The following is a 25,443-nucleotide window of genomic DNA, read 5'->3' on the forward strand; positions in this document are numbered from 1 at the left end:
TGAAGAAGGCGCAGCACCTCCTCTTCAACCTCAGGAGGTTGAAGAAATTTGGCTTGTCACCACAAACTTTTACAGATGCACAATCGAGAGCATGCTGTCGGGCTGTATCACCGCCTGCTACGGCAACTGCTCCGCCCATAACCATAAGGCTCTCCAGAGGGTAGTGAGGTCTGCACAACGCATCACCGGGTGCAAACTACCTGCCCTCCAGGACACCTACACCACCCGATGTCACAGGAAGGCCATAAAGATCATCAAGGATAACAACCACCTGAGCCACTGCCTGTTCACCCCGCTATCATCCAGAAGGCGAGGTCAGTACAGGTGCATCAAAGCAGGGACCGAGAGACTGAAAAACAGCTTCTATCTCAAGGCCATCAGACTGTTAAACAGCCACCACTAACATTGAGTGGCTGCTGCCAACATACTGACTCAACTCCAGACACTTTAATAATGGAAACATTGATGTAAGAAATGTATCACTAGCCACTTTAAACAATGCCACTTCATATAATGTTTACATACCCTACATTACTCATCTCATACGAGCAAGGACTTTTTTAAACCATATGACCTGATTACACAAATAATCTGGTCCCATCATAGCCCGTCAGTTTTCTTTTTTCAGCTGATTGATTACTATGTCATACCCTACAGCTAGGGATCTGAGTTGGTTAGTTTAGCCTACTACCACACCAGGAAAAACTCGGGGCCCTAGGAAAACTATTCTCACCCCCCAGCCTCTGTGGTACCTGTGTTGCAATGATGTTGTATGATAAAATAGTTAAAGTTTTTTTGTGGTGGGGATGGGCCTCCATAGTTTTACGTGGCTCAGTACAACTACTACGACAGTTTCAGAATGTAACAGGTAAAACAAATCAATAAAAAAGTCTCAAATATTAGGAAAATGACTATCAGCTGTTTACAAAACAATACTCTGCAACGAGAAGCGCTCTTGGTCTGTATATGTCTCTCTGTGTGTGTCTATTTGTGTGTTTCTATGTCTGCAACTATGCCAATGTGTTTGTGACTGTCACGGTGTTCTGTGTTAACCGGTCTCTATTCCCTCTCTCTCTCTCTCTGTCCACCAGGCCAGGTGCCAGAGGAGGACTTAGACGAGGGTGAGGTGGATCGGAGCCGGGCCCAGGCCAAGCCTGTTTGTGTGAACGGAACGGAGAGCAAGGCCAAGCCAGAGTGCAGGTCCTCATCCAACCCCGCCCGCAAAGGAGTATCCACAGCCAGCAAGATACGCAAGCTCTCCACCTGCAAACAGCAATGACTCCACCTCAACAACCCACCTGGTGAGAAGGGTATGTCATTGTGCGTGGATGTGTACTGTGTAGTTGTAATATTTGTTGCACTCTTTCAAAAAGCATTTACTCCTCTGAGTGATGGAGGGAATTGTGAATGAGACATTTGTGCTGGTGGGGGGGGGGGGGGGGGGGGGGCACGTCTTCTTCTTCTGAAGACCGAAGGGAAGACGGAGGGAGACTAGAGGGAGGGAAATGAAGACAGATGGAGGGAGTTACAGGAGGAGAGTGGAAAACAGATCCTCAGACAGTGATGCTACTCTGCAGTCTAATGGGATGGAGGGAAGGGAGGAGAGAAACCGGTGAGATGCAGCTGTCTTCTGTATGAGTCATCTCCATCACACCACTGCTCCCCAGGCATCCTCTCAGAGACGGAAGTTCAGAGAGAGCGTGGGCACACACCTCACAACTGCATTAGGATGGCACACGCATACCTCTAACAAAGCCTCTCTCTCTTTTACTCACACACGTTGCCTTTGCGCTAGCAGGCATAAAGCACGCGCACACACACACACAGATTGCAGAGCTACTTGGTAGGATGTGCAGCAGTGTCTGTATTAATTTGTTCTAGAGATGACTCACGTTGGTCTAGATGGAGTGGGGTGCAGGCAGGATATTGTTTCCCTCTCTGTCCGTCGCTCCCTCTCTCCCTGTCAGCTGTATTTTCTCTGTGATCCCGCCTGCACGGCTCTCTCCTAAATAACAGCTATTCATTCATTCTCCATGTAGGGTCTGCCATCATTCAGCTGCTTTATCTGTGCTGCTGGAGGCAGAGGGAAGTCTCGATCACTTTGTGTGTGCGTGCGCGGGTGTGACAAATAAGCCGTTGATGCCCGTATAAGGAAAAGTGTACCCTTAAATATCCGTTTTAAGTCGCTGTATGTCATAAATAATCCTATTTGTCATGCCATAGTCTCGTACAATAAAATGAACTAAATGAAGCTTGCCCTTCCTCTTTAACTCTCTCTCTCTGTCCTCCCAGGTTCATCTTTTCCCGTCCCTCTGTTTTTGGAGTGCTTGACAATGGTGAGAGAAGCCTGCTGATGTGGTGCCCCACGTTTCCTCCTGAACCATTCGGATACAAACTCTTCTTCAAGGATGCCATGCGCGTGACAGAGAGCGGGAAAGGGGGAGAGAAATGGAGACTGCTCAGAGACTACCCTCGAGGGTCTTGGTGTGAAGTGCTTGTGTTTCCCTTCACTCCCTCCTTCCTCTGTTGTCTGGCTGTCCCAGAGGAGGCGTGGCCTGGCCGTGTGAGATCCACCTTTTCTGACCTCTGCCTCAGTTTGTTTTAGTTTATAGACAATCTTTTATTTTCCGGAACCTAACTGCAGTTTTTAAAGATGCACATTGTGATGTGTAAAAACGACATTGATAAAGAATACGTATATATTTAAACTTTGACGATGATGATAGTGATACCCATGTAAAACTGCATGCTGTACGGAGCTTTACGGAAAACTACTCAGTTAAGGACAGACAAATGGACTGAAACCTCGACAACCACCGCTGATGGTGAGTTGGGGGGGGTTTGTTTTGTTTCCATTAGTTTTTGTTTTGATTATTTTTTCCAATAAATATTTTGTAATTATTTATATAAAACACATCCCAACCAAACCCAATTTGTTGTCTGGCTCCCTTTTTTTTTCTTTTTTTTTTTCTAACGGTGCACGTGGTCATTATACTGCAGGGTTTTATTTATACATATGAATAAACCTTGTGGTTTTATTTCACACCAACACAATGTTAGTGGGAACACTACGTTTCCAGAGAGGGGAAAGGGAGATCGAGGGCGATTCGAAACTTTAAAACTGAAGAGGGGATCAGAAAATGTCAAATGGGATTCTTCAGACCACGGAAAAACTGGAGTAATATGTTGTCGGGCATCTGTGTGTTAAAAGATGCGCTGCTAGCCTTTTTTCCCCTCTGATCGTCTTATTGTTCACTGATCACATCCCTGGAAACTCTTCCCCCTATGACTCACTTCTCTCCCCCTCTCTCTTCCACCTTCTCTTTCTCCATCTTTCCATTTCTCTCCCCCTTGCTCTCTGGTCTGACTCACCTGCACTTTCCTCTGCTGTCTTTCTCCATCTTTTCCCCACTCTCCCCTTCTCTCCATCCCTCTCCCTCTACCCTCCAACTCATCTCCTCTGCTCTCCCTCTTTTGAGCCACCTCTCCTCCCTCCCTGTGCTATGACTCACCTGCTCTGTAATCTATTCTTAGTGCTGGGCTGATGGGGGCAGCAGATTGCGTAAGATGGAGAGAGACAAACACTGCCCACGTCAGCCCAGCACTGAGGGAAGCTCTGCAGAGCCCAGACCAGGCAAAACTCAGTGGGAAACCTCAGCAATATACCTTTTGATTAATAAAGAATTCCTGCTTTTCTGACTTCATTCTTAGTTTATTTCTTAACTGTTGGAATGAACCCATCCCCATTTCCATGATTGTGCTGATGGCATCTCTGACAGTTGTGTGTACGTCTGCCCTGCATCCTATGTGCTTTACCAGTCACCTATTACCGTCATCGCTATTTTGTTTCGTCGTTCAGTCTGCTCCCCTGCAAAGCCACCTTGAATTTATACAATGACGGAAGTGGAGTGAACAGGTTTTTTTCTTCTTTCTCTCTTAGTCTTTTTAAAAAAAGAAATATGTACATTGGTTAGTCCCTGGAAGTCTATGAATCACGGCATTACAACACTTTAGGGATTTCTACGCTGTACAGATATTTCTTTCTATACACTAAATGGCCTACCAGATACATACAGGGACCTTTTTATTCAACGTTGTTCAACAGCTCGAACCCTAGTCCCAGTAGCCGTACCAAGGAATTCGCACTTTGTTTCGCAGAATACAATGTAATAAGTACCAGTACCCAATGTTAAGGTCTAAATCATGTTTGCAAAAAAATGATATGGTACAACATTGCTTTAACATGGAAAAACCATCCCTTCCAGTGGGGTTGGGTAATTGGGTGCCAAGAACTCACTCATTGGCGCAAGGGAATGGGCAACTCCAGTCTTCAGGGTGGGGGGGGGACTGATTGGTGGCACACTTTTGCCCCAGCTAACACCTGACTCCAATAATCAACTAATCATGATTTTCAGTTTAGAATGCAATTAGTGTATTCCGCTGTGTTTGTAGGAATGGGGGGGAACGTGATACCGCTCTGGCCCCCGACCAACTCAGTGGCCTTGTGGTTAGTGTCCACCCTGATGTTGGGAGTTTGATCTCCGGCCGAGTCATACCAAAGACAAAAATGGGACCTGATGCATCTCTTTTTGGCACTCAGCATTAAGGAGATAGATTTGGGGTAAGGCCCTGAGATAGACTAGCGTCCTGTCCAGGGGGTGTACTTATACATCAAGCTGCCTCACTACGGAAACAGGAGATAGGCTCCTGCTCCTAAGCCGTTCCGGCTCGCTCATGCAAGGCTATTTACTTACTCTCGCCCCCCGAGGACTTGAGTTACCCATCCCTTCATTAGCATATGCACGGTCAAATCACGGTACTGGAAACATTTAACAACAATCAATTCCAAGCATTTAGTTCAGTCAGTCAATGATCCTGAATGCAACTGATTTCACAGTCCGGTGGTCGCTACATCCCAAGTTCTCCTTCCCCCAGTCCCCTGCTCTCTCTTTCTCCTCTTTCCCTGTCCTCTCTCTCCCCTCACCTTGGGAAGATCTGTTGCATACTCCTTGATTCCTCTCTCTCCTTGTCTCCTCAAAACTCATTGGATGAGGAAGCCAGAGGTCCCTCCCCTCTGGCCTTCTCCAATGGGTTTTAAGAAGGAGATGAGGATGCAAGAAGTATGCAATTGCGATATTCCCCCTCTTTCTCTGTCCTTTGTACACCATAGCATTTTCTCAATTGGATTTGCCTAACTTCTGAGTCCTCTGTCTTCTGGCCTTGTTTTGAAAAAGGTGAAAGGTAATCGAGAAGAGGCGGCAAGGAGAGGGAAAGTGGATAAATGCTCTTGTATGAAATTATTTCCGATCGCCCGTCATCAGACAAGTTACATTTACAGGGGTGAATCTCAAAATGTGTAAAGTGATAATGTTATCGCTAGTTATGCAAGACATTTTTTAGATAAAAGGATAAGTATCATTTTTAAATGTTTGCATGCTTTTCTCAGAGAAAACAATAGCTGATTAAAAGTTGTGTTGCAAATTTCAATGTTATTCCGTGAAGGACTCATGTAGGATACACTTGTTCTTCCTTGCCAAAAGGAGGCTATTGAGGAGGGGAGGACCATCTTCCATTTGCCTACTAACGAATTGACACTACTCAACCACTTATCGGTTACCGGGTCACGGAGGTCGGACATTTGCCCAAATGAGAAACTGCCCATGAGTGTGAAAGTTTCTATGGCAGACACTTAGCCTGCGTTTACACAGGCAGCCAAATTCTGATATTTTTCCCAATTATTTGCAAAAGATCTGATCTGACTGGTGAAAAGACCAATTAGTGGCAAAAATATCAGAATTGGGGGTGCAGCCTTGTATCATGTGTCAGTCAGTGATACACACTAAAAGTATGTGGACACCTGCTTGTCGAACATTCATTCCAAAATCATGGCGTTAATATAGAGTCGGTCCCCTTTGGTGCTATAACAGCCTCCACTCTTCTGTGAAGGCTTTCCACTAGATGTTGGAACATTGCTTTGGAGACTTGCTTCCATTCAGCCACAAGATGTAGTGGAGAAGGTGGAAAGTTAAGTTCTTCGTGTACACATCACAAACAAACTGAAATTGTCCACCCACACAGACTGTGTGGTGATGAAGGCGCAACAGCGCCACTTCAACCTCAGGAGGCTGAAGAAATTTAGCTTGTCACCTAAAACCCTGACAAACTTTTGCAGATGCACAATCGAGAGCATCCTTATGGGCTGTATCACTGCCTGGTACAGCAACTGCACCGCCTTTGACCGCAAGGCTCTCCAGAGGTTGGTGCCGTCTGCACAACGCATCACTGGGGGCAAACTACCTGCCCTCCGGGACACCTACAGCACCCAATGTCACAGGAAGGCAAAAAATATCAAGGACAACAACCACCCGAGCCACTGCCTGTTCACCCAGCCACCATCCAGAAGGCAAGGTCAGTACAGGTGCATCAAATCTGGGACCGAGAGACTGAAAAACAGCAATCATTAACTCAGTTTGCTGCCTACAAATCACTGTCCACTTTAATAAATGGATCACTAGTCACTTTAAACAATGCCACTTTAATAATATTAACATATTAAACTCATCTCATATGTATATACTGTACCTTATACCATCTATTGCACCTTGCCTATGCCTTAGCCATCGCTCATCATATATTTATATGTACATATTCTTATTCCATCCCTTTTGATGTGTGTATTAGGTAGTTGTTGGGAATTGTTAGATTACTTTTTAGATATTACTGCACTATCGGAACTAGAAGCACAAGCATTTCGCTACACTCGCATTAACATCTGCTAACCATGAGTATGTGACCAATATAATTTGATTTGATTTGAAGAGCAATATGGAGGTTGGCACTGATGTTGGGCGATTAGGCCTGGCTCGCAGTCGGCGTTCCAATTCATCCCAAAGGTGTTCAATGGGGTTGAGGTCAAGGCTCTGTGCCGGCCAGTCAAGTTCTTCCACAACGATCTCAAAAAAAGATTTCTGTATGGAACTCGCTTTGAGCACGGGGGCATTGTCATGCTGAAACAGGAAAGGGCCTTCCCCAAATTGTTGCCACAAAGTTGGAAACACAGAATCGTCTAGAATGCCATTGTATGCTGTAGCATTATAATTTCCTTTAACTGGAACAAGGGGCACGAACCATGAAAAACAGCAGCTCTAGCAGGGCAGACATTTAGCTGGAAAGGTGTTACCCTATGACGGTGCCACGTTGAAAGTCACGGAGCTCTTCAGTAAGACCATTCTACAGCCAATGTTTGTCTATGGAGATTGCATGGCTGTGTGCTCGATTTTATACACCTGTCAGCAACGGATGTGGCTGAAATAGCCGAATCCACTAATTTGAAGTGGCATCATCAATATACAGACACAACATGAGATGATGGAATGTCGAGGGCAAAATGCTATGGGTCTGGGGCATTGGAGAAGGAGGACAAAAGAGGACGAGCACACACAACATTGTGGAATGGGTTGAGGGATTAAATTGTTTTTCTAGATTTGTTCGAACTGAGCAAAAATTGTGAAATTACTTTTTAAATTGAAATCCATGTGATCCATGCGTTTAAAGATGCAATACACAACAGAGCACAGAATGAGCACTTTAATAAATAGTTACAGTGCATTCGGAAAGTATTCAGACCCCTTGACTTTTTCCACATTCTGTTACGTTACAGCCTTATTCTAAAATTGATTAATTCGTTTTTTCCCCTCATCAATCTACACACAATACCCCATAATGACTAAGCAAAAACAGTTGTTTTTTTTACATTTTTGCAAATGTATTAAAAATAAAAACTGTAAATATCACAAGTATTTAGACCCTTTACTCAGTACTTTGGTTTAGTTTTTTTATTTGACTTAACTGGGCGAGTCAGTTAAAAACAAAATAATTTACAATGACGTCCTATCCCGGCCAAACCCTAACCCAGACAACACTGTGCCAATCCTCTCAAGATCCTCTCAAGCTCTGTCAGGTTGGATGGGGAGCGTCACTGCACAGATATTTTCAGTTAAGAGTTTTTTCTTGTTGTTGGTCATGACCAATTCATCCGGGTCACGGTACCAAGTGTTAGCAGTTGATGTTATTCTTCAATAACACAGACGTCAAAGCAAATCAGGGGGAGAAAAATAGGTTTATTCAAAGAAAACAAAAATCGTAGTTGTTTTGCTGGGAAGCAGATGGTCGATGTCCATTCTTCCCTGTTCTTTTTGATTCTCCTCAGAACAAAGCGACAGGATGTCATTTGTAACCCAACCCTAGCCTGTGGTTGACCAATTATAATTTCTTGCAATAAAACTGGGCCAACGGCCAAATAACAAGTATCCCGTTTCAGGCTCAATGTATAGACAATTCGGACCAATGAGAACTTGCCACATGTAGCTATGCATCCGGGACTGAAATTCCTCCCGTGTCTCTGACCCATAAATCATTAATTCCCTATTACAGAAAAACAACTATTTCCATTGATCGTTAATTCCCTCTTGACCTTGAGTCCTCTGCGTTGTGTATTTATCTTTGAATATTCTTACCCTAGGATATCTAATCTCCAAGCAAGGATACTTATCTCCTAGCAATAATATAGCTATGAATTTACAGTATAACATCACATATGGGACATTTCACAGAAAGAGTGCCTTTAAATTTCAATCAAGCTGTAACGCTGAACTTCCGTGATACGTATTGAATAGAGCCCTTAATCCACAAATGTCTCCAAGTTCACCAACATTGTAAAGTCATAGTTATTTTGTTATTTCTAAAGATTATTATTTATTTCATGTGATTAGTGATTCATTTATGTCTGTCACTCATTTTAAGGTAAACCTTTTTACAGTCTAGTTTTAATATGGCAAAATATTATTTTTCCAAAAGAAGCATTGAACATCTAATAGTCAAATCATAGAGTACAAGCAGGTGAGCTGGTTCTACTCTTTTTGATAATTTTCTTTCTCGTTGTAAAACAACAACTGGTGCAATGTTTCCAGTGTGAAGGAATTCTCAAGCTTTTGCTAACCTGACATAGAATACCTAATGGTAAGCCGCAGACCTTTGTATCTACCAAGAGAGTTCCCAGCCCTAATTATCACTGATGTCTACATCGCTCCCCAAGCCAACACTACTTTGGAGCTCTACAAACTGTATGGAGTCGTAAACAAACTAGAAAATGCACACCCAGAGGCAATGTTTCTTATGGGCAGAGACTTTAATGCGGGAAGACTGAAATCCAATCTACCTCACTTCTACCAACACGTCTCCTGCCCCACAAGGAGCGCTAAAACTCTGGACCACTTTTATTCTACCCACAGAAGTGCATACAAGGCCCTCCCTTCAGCAAATATACCACAACTCTATCCTCATGCTTCCTGTTTACAAACAAAAGCTGAAACAGAAAGTACCAGTGTCGCGCTTAGTACAGAAGTGATCCGATGAAACAGACACGAGGCTACAAGACTATTTTTTCTGGTACAGACTGGGATATGTTCAAGGATTCATCTGATAGCATTGAGGAGTTTACGACATCCGTCAAAGGCTTCATCAATAAGTGCATCGACGACATCGTCTCCACAGCGCGAACGTATCCAAACCAAAAAAACATGGATTACAGGCAATATCCCCGCTGGGCTAAAGACTAGAGCTATCGCATACAAGGAACGGAACACAGACCTGGATGTATACAAGAAATTCTACTACGACCTCCAACGACACATCAAACATAGAAAATGAGAATATAAGAGGAAGATGGAATCCTATTACAGTGGCTCTGACGCTTATTGTTCTGTGGCAGGGCTTGCGGACGATAACGAATTACAAAAGGGAAACCCAGCCTTGAGTTGCCCAGTGACAAACTCCCAAACAAACTAAATGCCTTAAATGCCTTTTGTGCTCTCTAAGGGAAAAAAACAACACTGAGCCATGCATGATAGCTGCCCCTGCTGTTCCAGACAACTGTGTGATCATGCTTTCCGTGGCTGATGTGAGTAAGACTTTTAAACAGGTTAAGGCCGCCGGGCTAGATGGAATACCAGGGCGCATTCTCAGAGCATATACAGACCAGCTGGCAAGTGTCTTTACAGACATTTTCAATCTCGCCTTGGCCCTGTCCGTAATCCCAACACGTTTCAAGCTGACCACCATTGTCATTGTTCCCAAGAACTCCAAGATAACCTGCCTAAATGACTATCGTCACGTAGCACTCACATCTGTAATCTTGAAGTGCTTTGAATCTTGAAGTGCTTTGAAAGGCTGGTCATGACACACATCAACATTTTCATCCCAGACACCCTTTACCCACTCCAATTTGCATACCACCCCAAAATATCCAAAGATGACCAGGGTTGGGTAGGTTACTTTGTAAATGTAATTCGATAGTTACTAGTTACCTGTCAAATTGTAATCAGTAATGTAACTTTTGGATTACCCAAACTCAGTAATGTAATATAATTACATTCAGTTACTTTTAGATTACTTTTCCCTTAAGAGGCATTAGAAGAAGACAAATGTTGAACGACATCTATTGCAAGATAAATCAATGTTAAAGTTTACATAGCTGGCCATATATGGATGTTACACTTTACTTTATGGGTTGGTTATGTGGGCTTCTTCTAATACAATGCTTTCTACTACATATAATAATATGATTCAATTATATCTTTACATTATATAATTTATAAGTCCAAAAATATATGTAGCAACTACAGATTGATAAGTCTATCAAAAGTTTAAATGTAATCCGTTACTCTCCAACCCAGCAGATGACACAATCTCAATTGCACTTCACCCTGCTTTCTCCCACCTGGACAAGAAAATAAATAACTATGTGAGAATGCTGTTCATAGACTACAGCTCAGCATTCAATACCATAGTGCCCTCCAAACTCATCACCAAGCTCAGGACCCTGGGACTGAACACCTCCCTCTGCAACTGGATCCTTGACTTCGTGATGGGCCAGCCTCAGGTGGTGAGGGTAGGAAACAGCCCCTCTGCCACGCTGACCGTCAAAACAGTGGGCCCCTCAGGGGTGTGTGCTTAAACCCCTCCTGTTCTCCTTGTTCACCCACGACTGTGTGGCCACGCACGACTCCAACACCATTATCCAGTTTGCTGACGACACGACGGCAGTAAGCCTGTTTATGGACGGCGATGAGAACAGCCTACAGGGAGGAGGTCAGAGACCTGGCTGTGTTGTGCAAGAGCAAGGGAGCTGATCGTGGACTATAGGAGAAAGAGGGAAGAACAAGCCACCATCCACATCGACAGGGCTGCAGTGGAGTGGTTCAAGAGCTTCAAGTTCCTCGTTGTCCACATCACTAAGGACTTTACACTGTCCACACACACACGCACAGTCGTGAACAAGGCACGACAATGCCTCTTCCCCCTCAGGAGGCTGAAATGATTTGGCATGGGCCCTCAGATCCTCAAAAAATTCTACAGCTGCACCATTGAGAGCATCCTGACTGGCTGCATCACCGCTTGGTATGGCAACTGCACCGCCCTCAACCTCAAAACTCTACAGAGGGTTGTGTGGATGGCCCAGTACATCACTGGAGCCGACCTCCCTGCCATCCAGGACCTCTACATCAGGTGGTGTCAGAGGAAGGCCAGAGAAATTGCCAAAGACCAGTCACTCAAGCCAAAGACTGTTCACTCTGCTCCCGTCTGGCAAATGGTACCGGAGGATCAACTCTCGGACAAACAGGTTCCGAGGCAGCTTTTACGCACAAGCCATAAGACTGCAACATATTTAATCAAATGCTACCCAGACTATCTGCATTGACCCTATCTTGCACTGACTCTATGCACACTCACAAGACTATACCCACTCACTCACTCACTCACACACACTACTCTAACGCTCACACAAACCCACACATACACCTCATACCGACACCACACACACACTTTCACACTAGTATTCAGCGCATGTGACAAATACAATATGATTGAATTTGAGTCAGGGAGCCTGTAGCTTTACAAGAAGTGAGGTCAGCCATGAAGAAGCATTCAAAGCCAGAGAGAAGGGGGGTTCACTCACACCTGGGAAGGTATTTTGTTTCTTTAATGCTATACAGTAAAATATACCAAAATTATCCATTGATTGACCTGAACTGAGATGCCATCCCACTGGGCACAGACGTTTATTCAATGCCTATTCCACGTTGGTTCAATGTAATTGAATTGAAGTGGAAACAACATTGATTCAACCAGTATGTGCCCAGTGGGATGAAGCTAACTGGAGGAGTGAAAGGTCAGCCTGGCTACACAGGGCTGGAGGGCTCAGGGGAAGAGGAGAGGGAGATGGCTCCCACCACATACTCTTGTCCTCCCTGGCCCTGCCCTGTCCTCCACAGCCCAGTGAAGAGCCTGTCCTCCATGGTCACAGACAGCTTATCAGAGATGCTGGGGGATGGAGCCTGGGGTTGTGGCTGGGGGTTTAAGCCTGGGGATTCAGGGTCCTCAATGTGGAGAGTGGGGGGATCTATGGAGTCTTTCAGGGGCTCAGGGAGAGCCACAGGGGTAGGGGCAGAGGAGTAACTCTCTGATAGACTCATGGCTTGGCTACTGTTTTTGTTGTAATTGTCCACCCTCGGGTCCATCCCGCTGGACTCAGCCCTCAGTGTGTCAGATGACCGACTAGCTGCGTCAACATTGGCTACAGTCTCATTTCCTGTACCCTTATTGATTGACTCCTTAACGTCTGTGCTCTCATGCGCCGCACCCTCATTGGTTGCTCCCTCACTAGCCGCCCCTTCATTGGCCTCCTCGTTGGCTGCGCTGGCAATACGTAACAGCGTGCTGTGGTACCTTGTGTCCAGAGGATATCCTGCACTATCACCCCTCTGTAGGGGTCTGAAATTCTGCCTCTCCAGTGAGAGCGAGTAACGCCCCCCAGACCCCGGGTCGCTGTACTGCTTGTGGCGCTGCCACTGTTTGCGGAGGTGGATGCACGAGCGGTACCGGGAGTGCAGCGGCGACCCCTGCTGGTCGAAGCGGGTATCATGACGCAGGAACTCATTGAACAGGGCGTCCGTTTTCTTGTCGATGCTGTAGTCACGTCGACGTAGGCGTACGGGCCGAGGCGAGGGCACGGGTTGGGGCGAATGTAGCGGCGGTTGTTGCAGTTGTAGCGATTTTAGCGGTGATAATGATTGTGGTGGTTCTTTGAGGGTAAGCATCTGTCCTCCATTAGGGGACATTGGGGACCTCTTTACACGTTTCTCTTCCACCTCAGTACCCTCTCGCATCTCATCCTCCTGCTCCTCTTGGAACACCTTGGCCTCTAGGTTCTCACTGACGGAGTCCTTCCTCCCAGAGCTAGTGAAGAAGAGCCTTTTCTCGGACGCTGTCTTCCCCCGGGGGCCTCCAGGGGCCCCAAACAGCCTGAGCTCCTCAGGGGCCCGTATTGGAGCCTCAATGGACGTGTACCCGCTGTCCATCTGCAGAAGCTTCCAGCTCCCTGCTTCAGTCTCTCCTCCTCCTCCCCCCTCACTATCTCTCCTCTGAACCCCCCTGTTAACCATCTTTCTTCCAGTGTCCCTGTATTCTGCTTCCGCCTCTGTCTCCTTCTGTCTTCTGTCTCCCCCCTCCCTTTCCGTGTCCCCATGCTCCCATTCTCCCTCCAGTTCATCGCCAATGTCCTGGGAGTGGCAGGCAGTGAAGCTGGACTGGCCTGCTGCTCCTCCTACCGAACACACGCTGTCGACGTCGCTGCGTATGGACTCTCTGTCCGTGCTGCTCTGGTCCGAAGAGGCATACTGCTCCAGAGAGGCTCGTAGGCTCCAGATGTCAGAGCTCTCCTGTCGACTGATACACACTGCAGACCCAGACCTTGATCGAGGCCCTGGATCTGCCCCTATCCCTGTTCCAGCACCTAGAAACCCTTCTAATCCTGATCCTAAATCTGCCTTGATCCTCACCACTGATGCCCCTAGCCCTACCTCCACTTCAAATTCAGCCCCTGGTGTGGCCCCCACCTCTATCACTGACTCTAACCTGGCTCCTGTCTCGGTCTCTTTTTCTGTTCCCAGAACAGCCCCCACACCTGTCTTGGCTCTTACACCCATTCCTGCTTCTGCCTTTGAAGTGGCCCCCAATCCATCCACAGTCCTTGCCTTTATCCTTGTCTCAGCTTCTTGCTCTACCTGGAACCTTTCTCCTTCCTCTTGGGCTTCATCTGTTCCCAGACCTTCCCATACCATTATCTCTGCTCCATTACCCACCCTTTGTTCTGACCCTAAAATATATGCCCATTCCTCTGACTCTTCTCCTGACCCAACCCGTACTTTGAACTCCTCTCCTGCTTCTGTTCTTGTCACTGCCCCAACTTCTGCCCATGACCTTGCCTCTTTCTCTGTCCCAGCTTCTCTCAATAATCCTGTCTCTGTCATCTCCACAGGCTCCTCCTCTCTCCCCTGGGCCTCAGGGGGCTCTGGTGGTGGGTGAGTCACGTCTCTCCCTCTCCTACCTCTGCTGGCAGCCTCCACCACCGTCTCCCCCTCTAGCCTGTAGAGAGACAGAGAGAGACGTTAGGTAGATTCACCATCGAACAACACCATTCAGATGTAATAGGTCGATAACCAATAAAAATGTAATGTTGGTCCAACCCACTGTTTGTTAGAAGTAAGAGTCTGTGAATGGTACCTGCCGAGGGAGGGTGAGGGTGGGCAGGTGGGGGGAGATAGAGACCGCGCAGAGAGATACTGGAGGCTGCTGATCTGGCTGTGTGTGGGGGGGAGGGGCTGGGTGATGTCATGTCGGAGAGGGGGTGAAGGGTGAAGAGGTGGTGAGTCCTCTTCAGTTGGGTCTGTGTTCTCACTGGCTGCTCTCTGTCTCTGGAACGGACGCCTCTTAGGAGAGCCTGGGGGAAACAAAAAAATAGAATCACTTAAAAATGGTCTATGGTGACCAAAATATGACATTTTGGGAACACTGGGGTCCATATACCTTTTAAGATAACATGTTTGAATGGTGCTATTTACAACAAAAATACACAAATATGGATTTATAGTGCAGTGGAAAATATAAACATGTTTTTAGTGCAGAGACTTGTGATGGCATTTTCCTGTATTACCAAATGAGGAGAGTTACAAACTACACACCAGTCAGAGTTATACTTAAACTTCATCTTTAATGAGCTTTAAGCTTTAGCCTTTGACTTTCAACAATTCACTATCTATAATGAATGTTTGAGAGTCCTACAGAAGAATACAAAGATCTTTTATAGCCAAGACACACCCCTCTCAACTTACATGACGAACCACAAATCTTAGGAACAGTTCACAAAGGTTAAGATTTGTATGAAAGATATCTATAAAACACAGCAGACAGTTACTGCTGTGTCAACAGTTCTCATAGTAAAGACCAGTGTCTGGTCCCCTCTTACTTCCAACTGGAACCCGTCTCACCCTGGTACGGTATAGCACAAAAACATTACCTTTACTATCTGGAATGCTCTTTTGGCTTTATTACCCAAAGACATCGTAAATCTCCTCTGTCAGTGTTATCTCATAGAGGCCCATCCTCAGTGGAACACACACAAAAACACAATAGTCGACAGATTCTATTCTGTCGAATAAAACAACCATTCTAATGCAATACAAAGATTATAATATAATCCTACAAGCACTATAACATAATCTTGCAATTTTCCACGACAGACTTTATCCTGAATAAGATTGATGTAATATGAGTTGGTTTGGAGTCTTTTTGAGCGTTTTATAACATACTTTTTCATAATGAATTGTAGCCTATGGGAAGTGACTCTCTGTAGCGAAACAAAATATAGATCAAGATCAACTACAAGCACAGAAAGAGTGAAATAATATCACATGTAAAAATGGGTGAACATGGTGTTTCAAAATGAAACTGAATTGCCAGCCACCAATTTTATCTGAACAAGTAACTAATTTTATAGCGAAACTGAATAATAAATGTTGTCAAAATAACACTTGTAAATTTAATACCTGATGTTTCCTATAGTCCTCTAAATTATTTTTCACTGATTAAAACCTCTAAAACCCCGAGGACAAACCATCCCAAAAACATAAATTCAGCCTACCACTGTTTTTAATGGCTGTCATGTTTATTATGAGGCGAAATCCTCCCCGATTGCAGTTCCTGGGGCTTCCACTAGATGTCAACTGTCTTTAGAAAGAGTTTCAGGCTTGTTTTTGGAAAAATGAGCTAGAATTTGTAGTTTTTCTGTAGTGGCTCCCATTTTGGCTATAGTGTTTTCATGCGCGTGGATGAGAGCTCGTTCTTTGTTGTTTATCTCCGGTAAAGACAATAACGATTCTCCGTCTTAAATTTTATCGTTTATTTACGTATTGGGTAGCTGAAGTTTGATTATAAACATTGTTTGACTTGTTTGGAGAAGTATATTGATAACGTTTGGGATTCATTTTGTATGCATTTTGAAGGAGGGAAACCGGTGGATTATTGAATAAAGCGCGCCAGCTAAACTGAGTTTTTGGGGTTATGAAGAAGGACTTTATCGAACAAAAGGACCATTTGTGATGTAGATGGGATCTTTTGGAGTGCCAACAGAAGAAGATCTTCAAAGGTAAGGCTTTTATTATATCGCTATTTCTGACTTTTGTGGCACACCTGCCTGGTTGAAAAATGTTTTTCATGCTTTTGTATGCGGGGCGCTGTCGTCAGATAATCGCATGGTGTGCTTTCGCCGTAAAGCCTTTTTGAAATCTGACACAGCGGCTGGATTAACAAGAAGTTAAGCTTTATTGATGTATGACACTTGTATTTTCATGAATGTTAAATATTTCTATTTCTGTCATTTTAATTTCGTGCTCTGCAATTTCACAGGATGTTGTCGAGGTGGGTCGCTAGCGGAACGCCTGCGCCAGAAAGGTTAAATAAGCCATTTAGAAGATATCACTAGTGCCAAAGAAAAAGTAGCTAGCTGGGTCATTCCTACATTGCGGTTCCTTTTCTGTCCACAGGAAATATGATTTTTTATTTAGTGTAAAATATGGATTGACCACTTTTTTTCCATGTCCCTGGGTGTTATATTTCTTGTGGAAGTTGATAAATAAGCAATTATGTTATAGTCCTAGTTAGTTTATCCCTTATCAATAACGTTTTTTCATGATTATTGTATTTATAATAATTGTATTTAACATTTTCTGGGTGTTTTCATAGTTTTCATAGTAATCCAGTTTTCTTTGTATTCACACTGCCTTTGAATGACGACTCAACTCTTTTGCCAGTTCACTTCACCTATTTTGTGGTCCGAGTCCACTTTGCATTCACATTGCTATGTTTAGAAAGGAACTAAGATCTGTTCCCAACATTCACTCAATGCACTCTGGGTTTTTAGAAAGTGCAGGACAAGCCATTCCCTCAGAATGTGTTATCGGACAGCTAGATATACCAGGGATGACAACTTTTGAAGAAAGCTTGGAGTGAGATTTGCTATGTGAATTGAATTGCTCCCTGGCCGAACTTCTAGATGGGGGGCGTTTGAGTCCTCCCCCATGAAAATTGTACTGTTTTAAAGCTAATTTCCTGTAATTCTATGTATTTTGACATGGCTTAGGCCTATGACCAGGGTAAAACATTTATAATAAAAATTAAATGAACAAAATGTGACGATGTTGTTACTTTGAGATTTTGGGGGGGGGGTGAAATTTAAAGTCTGATAATATTTTAAATATGTATTTTTCGGTGGTTTGACACTGTATTCAGACAGTAATGAAATGAGATGGGAAGACCGGCAAATGGGAGAAACAGTGGGAAGGTTGGAAGCAGGGATTGATCCCTGTTCTCAGGTGGAAAGTCTGTTGTGACATGTGCCAGGGAGTGTTACCACTAAACCAAGGCTCTGAACAGGAAATACTCAAATTAATGGTTGATGGCAGTGAGTAACCAAATCATAGATTGCACTCTCCTTGTCCATATACTGCTTTCAAGGTAAGGAACCAAACACTTTGTATTTTGTGTGAACTCTCTCTTAAGAATAGGCTGGAAGAAAATCCTACATTGCTCTCCAGATCTATGTTTCTCAAGTGCTGGGAGTTTGAAAATGTTCTTGTCATAACAATTAATTTCTCAAAATCACCCAACCTTCAAGAAACATTGAATGAATCTCAATATGCATGTGGTTTATGCCTACTAGTTGAAGATCCTTGCCATCATCTTACCCTACATAAATATGATGTGTTCATGAGTTGCAAGTTCCCCTATCATCTCTGCCTAGCATGTGCACAATATTTGAAATGTCAAAAGTTATATTTGAGGCCTGGAGCATTTAATATTAAATGCTTATTTGTAGGACTTATTCAAAACTATCCATGTATGGCTGCAAAAATATATAGCCTCATATAATTCATTTTAAAAGACACAAGTAGGCATATCTGTAACGCCTGTCGTCAGAAGGAGTTGACCAAAGCGCAGCGCGGAAAGTGTTCATGATTTTATTTATCAAAGAAACACTTGAACAAAGTAACAAAAGGAAAGCAAACAGTTCTGTCAGGTAACAGAGACTAAACAGAAAATAACTACCCACAAAACACAGGTGGGTAAAGGCTGCCTAAGTATGATTCCCAATCAGAGACAGCAATAGACAGCTGCCTCTGATTGGGAACCACACTCGGCCAAAAACAAAGAAATAGAAAACATAGAAGAAAGAAACTAGAATAAATAAAGAAACTAGAATGCCCACCCTAGTCACACCCTGGCCTAACCAAAATAGAGAATAAAAGCCTTGCTATGGCCAGGGCGTGACAATATCAGATTTCAAATATGTGATTACACTGGCAAAATTGGAAAGAAGTATAATAATGAAATAAGTATGGGGAATAACAGTAGTGTTCTTGCTGATATCTTAGCCCATTGTTAAGAATGACTGTAAGCACAACCCCCACCTGTGGACGTTGGGCCCTCATAACACCCTCATGGAGTCTGTTTCTGACCGTTTGAGCAGACACATGCACATTTGTGGCCTGCTGGAGGTCATTTTGCAGGGCTCTGGCAGTGCACCTCCTTGCACAAAGGCGGAGGTAGCGGTCCTGCTGCTGGGTTGTTGCCCTCCTACGGCCTCCTCCACGTCTCCTGATGTACTGGCCTGTCTCCTGGTAGCGCCTCCATGCTCTGGACACTACGCTGACAGACACAGCAAACCTTTTTGCCACAGCTCGCATTGATGTGTCATCCTGGATGAACTGCACTACCTGAGCCACTTGTGTGGGTTGTAGACTCCGTCTCATGCTACCACTAGAGTGAGAGCACCGCCAGCATTCAAAAGTGACCAAAACATCAGCCAGGAAGCATAGGAACTGAGAAGTGGTCTGTGGTCACCACCTGCAGAATCACTCCTTTTTGGGGGGTGTCTTGCTAATTGCCTATAATTTCCACCTTTTGTCTATTCCATTTGCACAACAGCATGTGAAATTTATTGTCAATCAGTGTTGCTTCCTAAGTGGACAGTTTGATTTCACAGAAGTGTGATTGACTTGGAGTTACATTGTGTTGTTTAAGTGTTCCCTTTATTTTTTTGAGCAGTGTATATACTTTCCTCCCCCCCAAAAGTTGAGGTCCAAAAGGCACCGCATTGTAGGAATGACTCTAGCAATGTTCTTATGTCTCATGCTAGCTAGCTCTGTCTTTTAAGAAAACTACTGACCACACAACTATTGAGCCACACAACTACTGGCCAAAAACACACAACTACTGACCACAACCACACAACTTATGACCATACAACTGCTCACCATAACTACTGAACACAACCACGCAACTACTGACCACTCAACTACTGACCAAACAACTACTGACCAGAACCACAAAACTACTGACCACAACTATTGAACCATGCAACTACTGACCAAAACCACAAAACTACTGACCACAACTATTGAACCATACAACTACTGACCTCAACTACAGACCACAACTATTGAACCACCCAACTACTGACCACAACTACTGACAAACGACGGACCAATACTGACCACAACTATTGAACCACAACTACTGACCACACAACTACTGACCACACTACTACTGACCACACTTACTGACTGCAACAAAGGTTGCGTTGGCTGAATACCTCCCGCTGCAACTGGAGCCTGGACTTCCTGACGGGACGCCTCCAGGCTGTGAGGCTAGGCAACAACACATCCGCAACGCTGACCATCAACAAGGGGCCCCTCAAGGGTGTGTGCTTCGTCTCCTCCTGTACCCCCTGTTCACAACGACACGGTGGTGGTAGAACTGATCACCAACGACGATGAGGCAGCCTATAGGAAGATGGTCAGAGACCTGGCAGTGTGGCCCAGGACAATAACCTCTCCCTCAACATCAGCAAGACAAAGGAGCTGATTGAGGACTACAGGAAACAGAAGGGTGAGCACGCCCATATCCACATCGATGGGGCTGTAGTGGAGCGGGTCTAGAGATTGCAAGTTCCTCAGTCCACATCCCTAAGGAATTTACATAATCCACACACCCACACAGTTGTGAAGAGTGATCGACAGCGCCTCTTCTCCCTCAGGAGGCTGAAAAGATTTGGCATGAGCACTTAAATCCTCAAAAGTTATACAGCTGCACCACTGAGACCATCTTGACTGGCTGCATCACCGCTTGGTATGGCAACTGCAAGGCACCAGACCGCAAGACACTACAGAGGGTGGTGAGTATGGCCCAGTAGATCACTGGGGCTGAGCTCCCTGACATCATGGACCTCTATACCATGCAGTGTCAGAGGAAGGCCCAAACAATCAAAGACTCCGGTCACCCAAGCCATAGACTGTTCTCTCTGCTACTGCACGGCAAGCGGTACCAGTGCATCAAGTCTGGAACCAACAGGACCCTGAACAGCTTCTACCCCTAAGCCATAAGACTGTTAAACAATACTGATAAATAGCTAATCAAAAGGCTACACGGACAACAACCTCTCCCTCAACGTGATCAAGACAAAGGAGATGATCGTGGACTACCGGAAAAGGAAGGCCGAGCATGACCCCATTCTTATCAACGGGCTGTAGTAGAGCAGGCTGAGAGCTTCAAGTTCCTTGGTGTCCACATCACCAACAAACTATCATGATCCAAACACATCAAGACAGTCGTGAAGAGGGCACGACAAAGCCTATTTACATTTAAGTCGTTTAGCAGACACTCTTATCCAGAGCGACTTACAAATTGGTGCATTCACCTTATGATATCCAGTGGAACAACCACTTTACAATAGTGCATCTAACTCTTTTAAACGGGGGGGGGGGGGGGGGGGGGGTTAGAAGGATTACTTTATCTTATCCTAGGTATTCCTTGAAGAGGTGGGGTTTCAGGTGTCTCCGGAAGGTGGTGATTGACTCCGCTATTTCCCCTCAGGAGACTTGGCATGGATCCTCAGATTCTCAAAAAGTTCTACAGCTGCAGCAGAGAACATCCTGACTGGTTGCATCACAGCCTGGAATGGCAACTGCTCGGCCTCCGACAGCAAGGCACTACAGAGGGTAGTGCGTACAGCCCAGTACATCATTGGGGCCAAGCTTCCTGCCATCCAGGACCTGTATACCAGGCAGTGTATTTTATGAAGTGCACCAGTACCTCCTGCAGCAAAGCACCCCCACAACAAGATGCTGCCACCCCCGTGCTTCACGGTTGGGATGGTGTTCTTCGGCTTGCAAGCCTCCCCATTTTTCCTCCAAACATAACGATGGGCATTATGGCCAAACAGTTATATTTTTGTTTCATCAGACTAGAGGATATTTCTCCATAAAGTACAATCTTTGTCCCCATGTGCAGTTGCAAACCGTAGTCTGACTTTATGGCAGTTTTGGAGCAGTGGCTTCTTCCTTGCTGAGCGGCCTTTCAGGTTATGTCGATATAGGACTTGTTTTACTGTGGATATAGATACTTTTGAACCTGTTTCCGCAAGCATCTTCATAAGGTCCTTTGCTGTTGTTCTGGGATGATTTGCACTTTTCGCACCAAAAGTACGTTCATCTCTAGGAGACAGAACGCGTCTCCTTCCTGAGCGGTAATGGCAGCTGCGTGGTCCCATTGTGTTTATACTTGCGTACTATTGTTTGTACAGATGAACGTGGTACCTTCAGGCATTTGGAAATTGCTCCCAAGGATGAACCAGACTTGAGAAGGTCTACAATTTTTTTCCTGAGGTCTTGACTGATTTCTTTAGATTTTCCCATGATGTCAAGCAAAGAGGCACTGACTTTGAAGGTAGGTCTTGAAATACATCCACAGGTACACCTCCAATTGACTGAAATGATGTCAATTAGCCTATCAGAAGCTTCTTAAGCCATGACATCATTTTCTGGAATTTTCCGAGCTTTTTAAAGGCACAGTCAACTTAATGTAAACTCCTGACCCACTGGAATTGTGATACAAAGAATTATAAGTGAAATAATTTGTCTGTAAACAATTCTAGGAAAAATTACTTGTGTCATGCACAAAGTAGATGTCCTAACTGACTTGCCAAAACTATAGTTTGTCAACAAAAAATTTGTGGAGGTTTGAAAAAAACGAATTTTCATGACTCCAACCTAAGTGTATGTAAACCTCCGACTTCAACTGTATATAATCGATTAGGACATATTGGCTATCCTATAACTATAACACAAGCGGCTATAATTCCCCTCAAGCATCTTCCTCAAATGCATTTTACTTGTTTACTACCTGAAATGCTGATATTTACATTGTAGTCTACTATTCCCTTCTCTACCCTAAATCCGCAGGCTAACAATAGATAGCTATCCGTTTCTATACATGACATAGGCCTATAGTATTTTCATATTTTTGATTTATGCTTTAATATTCAATTCCAAATCTGTCCCTTTTCGATGATTTCCCACAAAAACAAGTGTAGGTTTGTGAAATCTTTCAAGCGTAAGCTACCACGAGACTTTACAATTCATATTTCAGCTCTTGAAATCCCCTATCTCAACTGGGATTCTCTGCCTCTAACCCTATTACAGGGGCTGAGTCACTGGCTTACTGGTGCTCTTTCATGCCGTCCCTAGGAGGGGTGCGTCACTTGAGTGGGTTGAGTTACTGACGTGATCTTCCTGTCTGGGTTGGCGCCCCCCCCCTTGGTTTGTGCTGTGGTGGAGATCTTTGTGGGCTATACTCGGCCTTGTCTCAGGATTGTAAATTGGTGGTTGAAGATATACCTCTAGTGGTGCAGGGGCTGTGCTTTGGCAAAGTGGGTGGGGTTATATCCTTCCTGTTTGGCCCTGTCCGGGGGTATCATCGGATGGGGCCACAGTGTCTCCTGACCCCTCCTGTCTCAGCCTCCAGTATTTATGCTGCAGTAGTTTATGTGTCGGGGGGCTAGGGTCAGTTGGTTATACCTGAGGTACTTCTCCTGTCTTATCCAATGTCCTGTGTGAATTTAAGTATGCTCTCTCTAATTCTCTCGTTCTCTCTTTCTTTCTCTCTCTCTGAGAACCTGAGCCCTAGGACCATACGTCAGGACTACCGGGCATGATGACTCCTTGCTGTCTCCAGTCCACCTGGCCTTGCTGCTATTCCAGTTTCAACTGTTCTGCCTGCGGTTATGGAACCGCCACCTGTCCCAGACCTGCTGTTTTCAACTCTTAATGATCGGCTATGAAAAGCCAACTGAAAATTATTCATGATTATTATTTGACCATGCTTGTCACCTATGAACATTTTGAACATCTTGGCATAGTTCTGTTATAATCTCCACCCGGCACAGCCAGAAGAGGACTGGCCACCCCTCATAGCCTGGTTCCTCTCTAGGTTTCTTCCTAGGTTTTGGCCTTTCTTGGGAGTTTTTCCTTGCCACCGTGCTTCTACACCTGCATTGCTTGCTGTTTGAGGCTTTAGGCTGGGTTTCTGTACAGCACTTTGAGATATTAGCTGATGTACGAAGGGCTATATAAAATAAACGTGATTTGATTGATTTGATCCTGTCATCCTAATTGTACTTTTTGGGACCCGAAAATAATAAAACATTTAAAAAAGGACCACTGCAATATAAAATCCCAAAAGTGGATATGAGGAAGTGGCACCGCTGTCAACAGTCCTCGATATGTTTGTTACAGAAATACCGCACTGAGTGACTCAGAAACTGAAGGGTCATATTTTCAGTGGTAATGTATTTTATACTATAACATGCTGACCACACCGTTCGCGTCGCGTGCGCCGCAAAATACATTTACACATACATGTTACATGCTGACCACACCGCTCGCGTCGCATGCTCGAGCGTTGCAAAATAAATGTACACACACGTTATTCAATCATTGCACTCACACTGCTCGCGAGCGCCAACGAGCGTCTGTGTAGCCAAGCGCTAAAATTGAAGTGAGTTCTATTTGTGATGCTGAACGCGGTGCAAGTCCTGCCTCTCCCATCTCCTCATTGGTTTATAGAAGCATATACCCACGTGCCATCTCCTCATTGGTTATACCCACGTGGGTGATTCAAAGATGAACTGATGTCCACACTCCAGTCCGTTGTAGTAATGTACCCTAAAGTTGGATGCCCAACCACCATATAAAGTCCAAAGGAAGGAGATGGTGAGAAAGGAATTCGGTTTAACGTTTTATCTGTGGATGAATTAATTGTCGGAGTAGAGGACATTGTTGTCACAAGTTCCGCCGAAGTCGGTCCCTCTCTTTGTTCGGGCGGTGTTCGACGTCACCGACCTTCTAGCCATCACTGATCCATTTTGCATTTTCCATTGGTTTTGTCTTGTCTTCCTTCACACGTGGTTCCAATCCCATCAATTACATGTTGTGTATTTAACCCTCTGTTTCCCCTCGTGTCCTTGTCGGAGATTGTTTGATTGTATGTGATGTGCAAGTTATGTTTTGGTGTACGACGGGTTTTGTACCCACTTTTATTATTTTGTATATTTTGGTTTTCGGAGTGTTGTGAGCACTTGTTAAACGACTCCGTTTATACCAAATTCGTTCTCCTGCGCCTGACTTCCCTGCCACCAACACGCACCTGTTACAATTGTGCATTTCAGATCAAATAACAACCCAATGTTTATAACCCAGGACAAATTAGACAGCAAGATAGCTAGCTAAATTGCAACACATAGTTAATGCTTTTTGACCTGTACCCAAAATGAATAGAATTTTTTCAGAGTTTGTTTTGATATTTCAACCTGCATGTCCTGATCGTGTCTGTTGTAGGGGTACAAAATCAACATGCCCGCGATGGCGCACGTCCGGTTTGGTCAGCATGTAAGGGAGTGAAACTTCTTCACCAAATTTGTATTTTCTTGCACTATAAGCCTGGGCCTGGGTGGACACCCTATAAAAATAAATATATTGCGTGATCATTGTGGAACGGATGCACAAAAGTGGTTGTTTGAACCTGTTAAGACAGCGATGTGCACATTCCAATGATCCAATGCGACAGTCTAGATGGGATGAACGGGACAGTAAGAGAAATGTCTGATACTGGGTTTAGGAAATAGCCAACAAAAAAAAGTTATTCTTAGAATGA

The 25,443-nt window shown here is 44.6% G+C and overlaps 2 protein-coding genes across 3 annotated transcripts in view; one reads left to right on the forward strand and one right to left on the reverse strand.

Annotated features, from left to right (window-relative positions):
- LOC129824354 (serine/threonine-protein kinase STK11-like) overlaps positions 1–2,932 on the forward strand; it is a 50,341-nt gene extending 47,409 nt beyond the window's left edge. The window contains exons 10-11 of one of the 2 annotated variants that reach the window (XM_055883943.1): positions 1,092–1,310; positions 2,293–2,932. In XM_055883943.1, coding sequence (XP_055739918.1) covers positions 1,092–1,279 — 188 coding nt within the window. In that variant the 3' untranslated portion in view covers positions 1,280–1,310; positions 2,293–2,932. The remainder of the gene's footprint in view (positions 1–1,091; positions 1,311–2,292) is intronic. The other variant, XM_055883944.1, reaches the window with a different exon arrangement.
- A 4,640-nt stretch (positions 2,933–7,572) lies between these two features.
- The window catches only part of LOC129824355 (uncharacterized), a 41,162-nt gene continuing 23,291 nt past the window's right edge, over positions 7,573–25,443 (reverse strand). The window contains exons 9-10 of the mRNA XM_055883945.1: positions 14,623–14,839; positions 7,573–14,484 (exon numbers count right to left, since the gene is read on the reverse strand). Of these exons, the coding sequence (XP_055739920.1) occupies positions 12,240–14,484; positions 14,623–14,839 (2,462 nt within the window). The 3' untranslated portion in view covers positions 7,573–12,239. The remainder of the gene's footprint in view (positions 14,485–14,622; positions 14,840–25,443) is intronic.

Source organism: Salvelinus fontinalis, chromosome 26 (assembly GCF_029448725.1).
Source record: "Salvelinus fontinalis isolate EN_2023a chromosome 26, ASM2944872v1, whole genome shotgun sequence".
NCBI lineage: Eukaryota > Metazoa > Chordata > Actinopteri > Salmoniformes > Salmonidae > Salvelinus > Salvelinus fontinalis.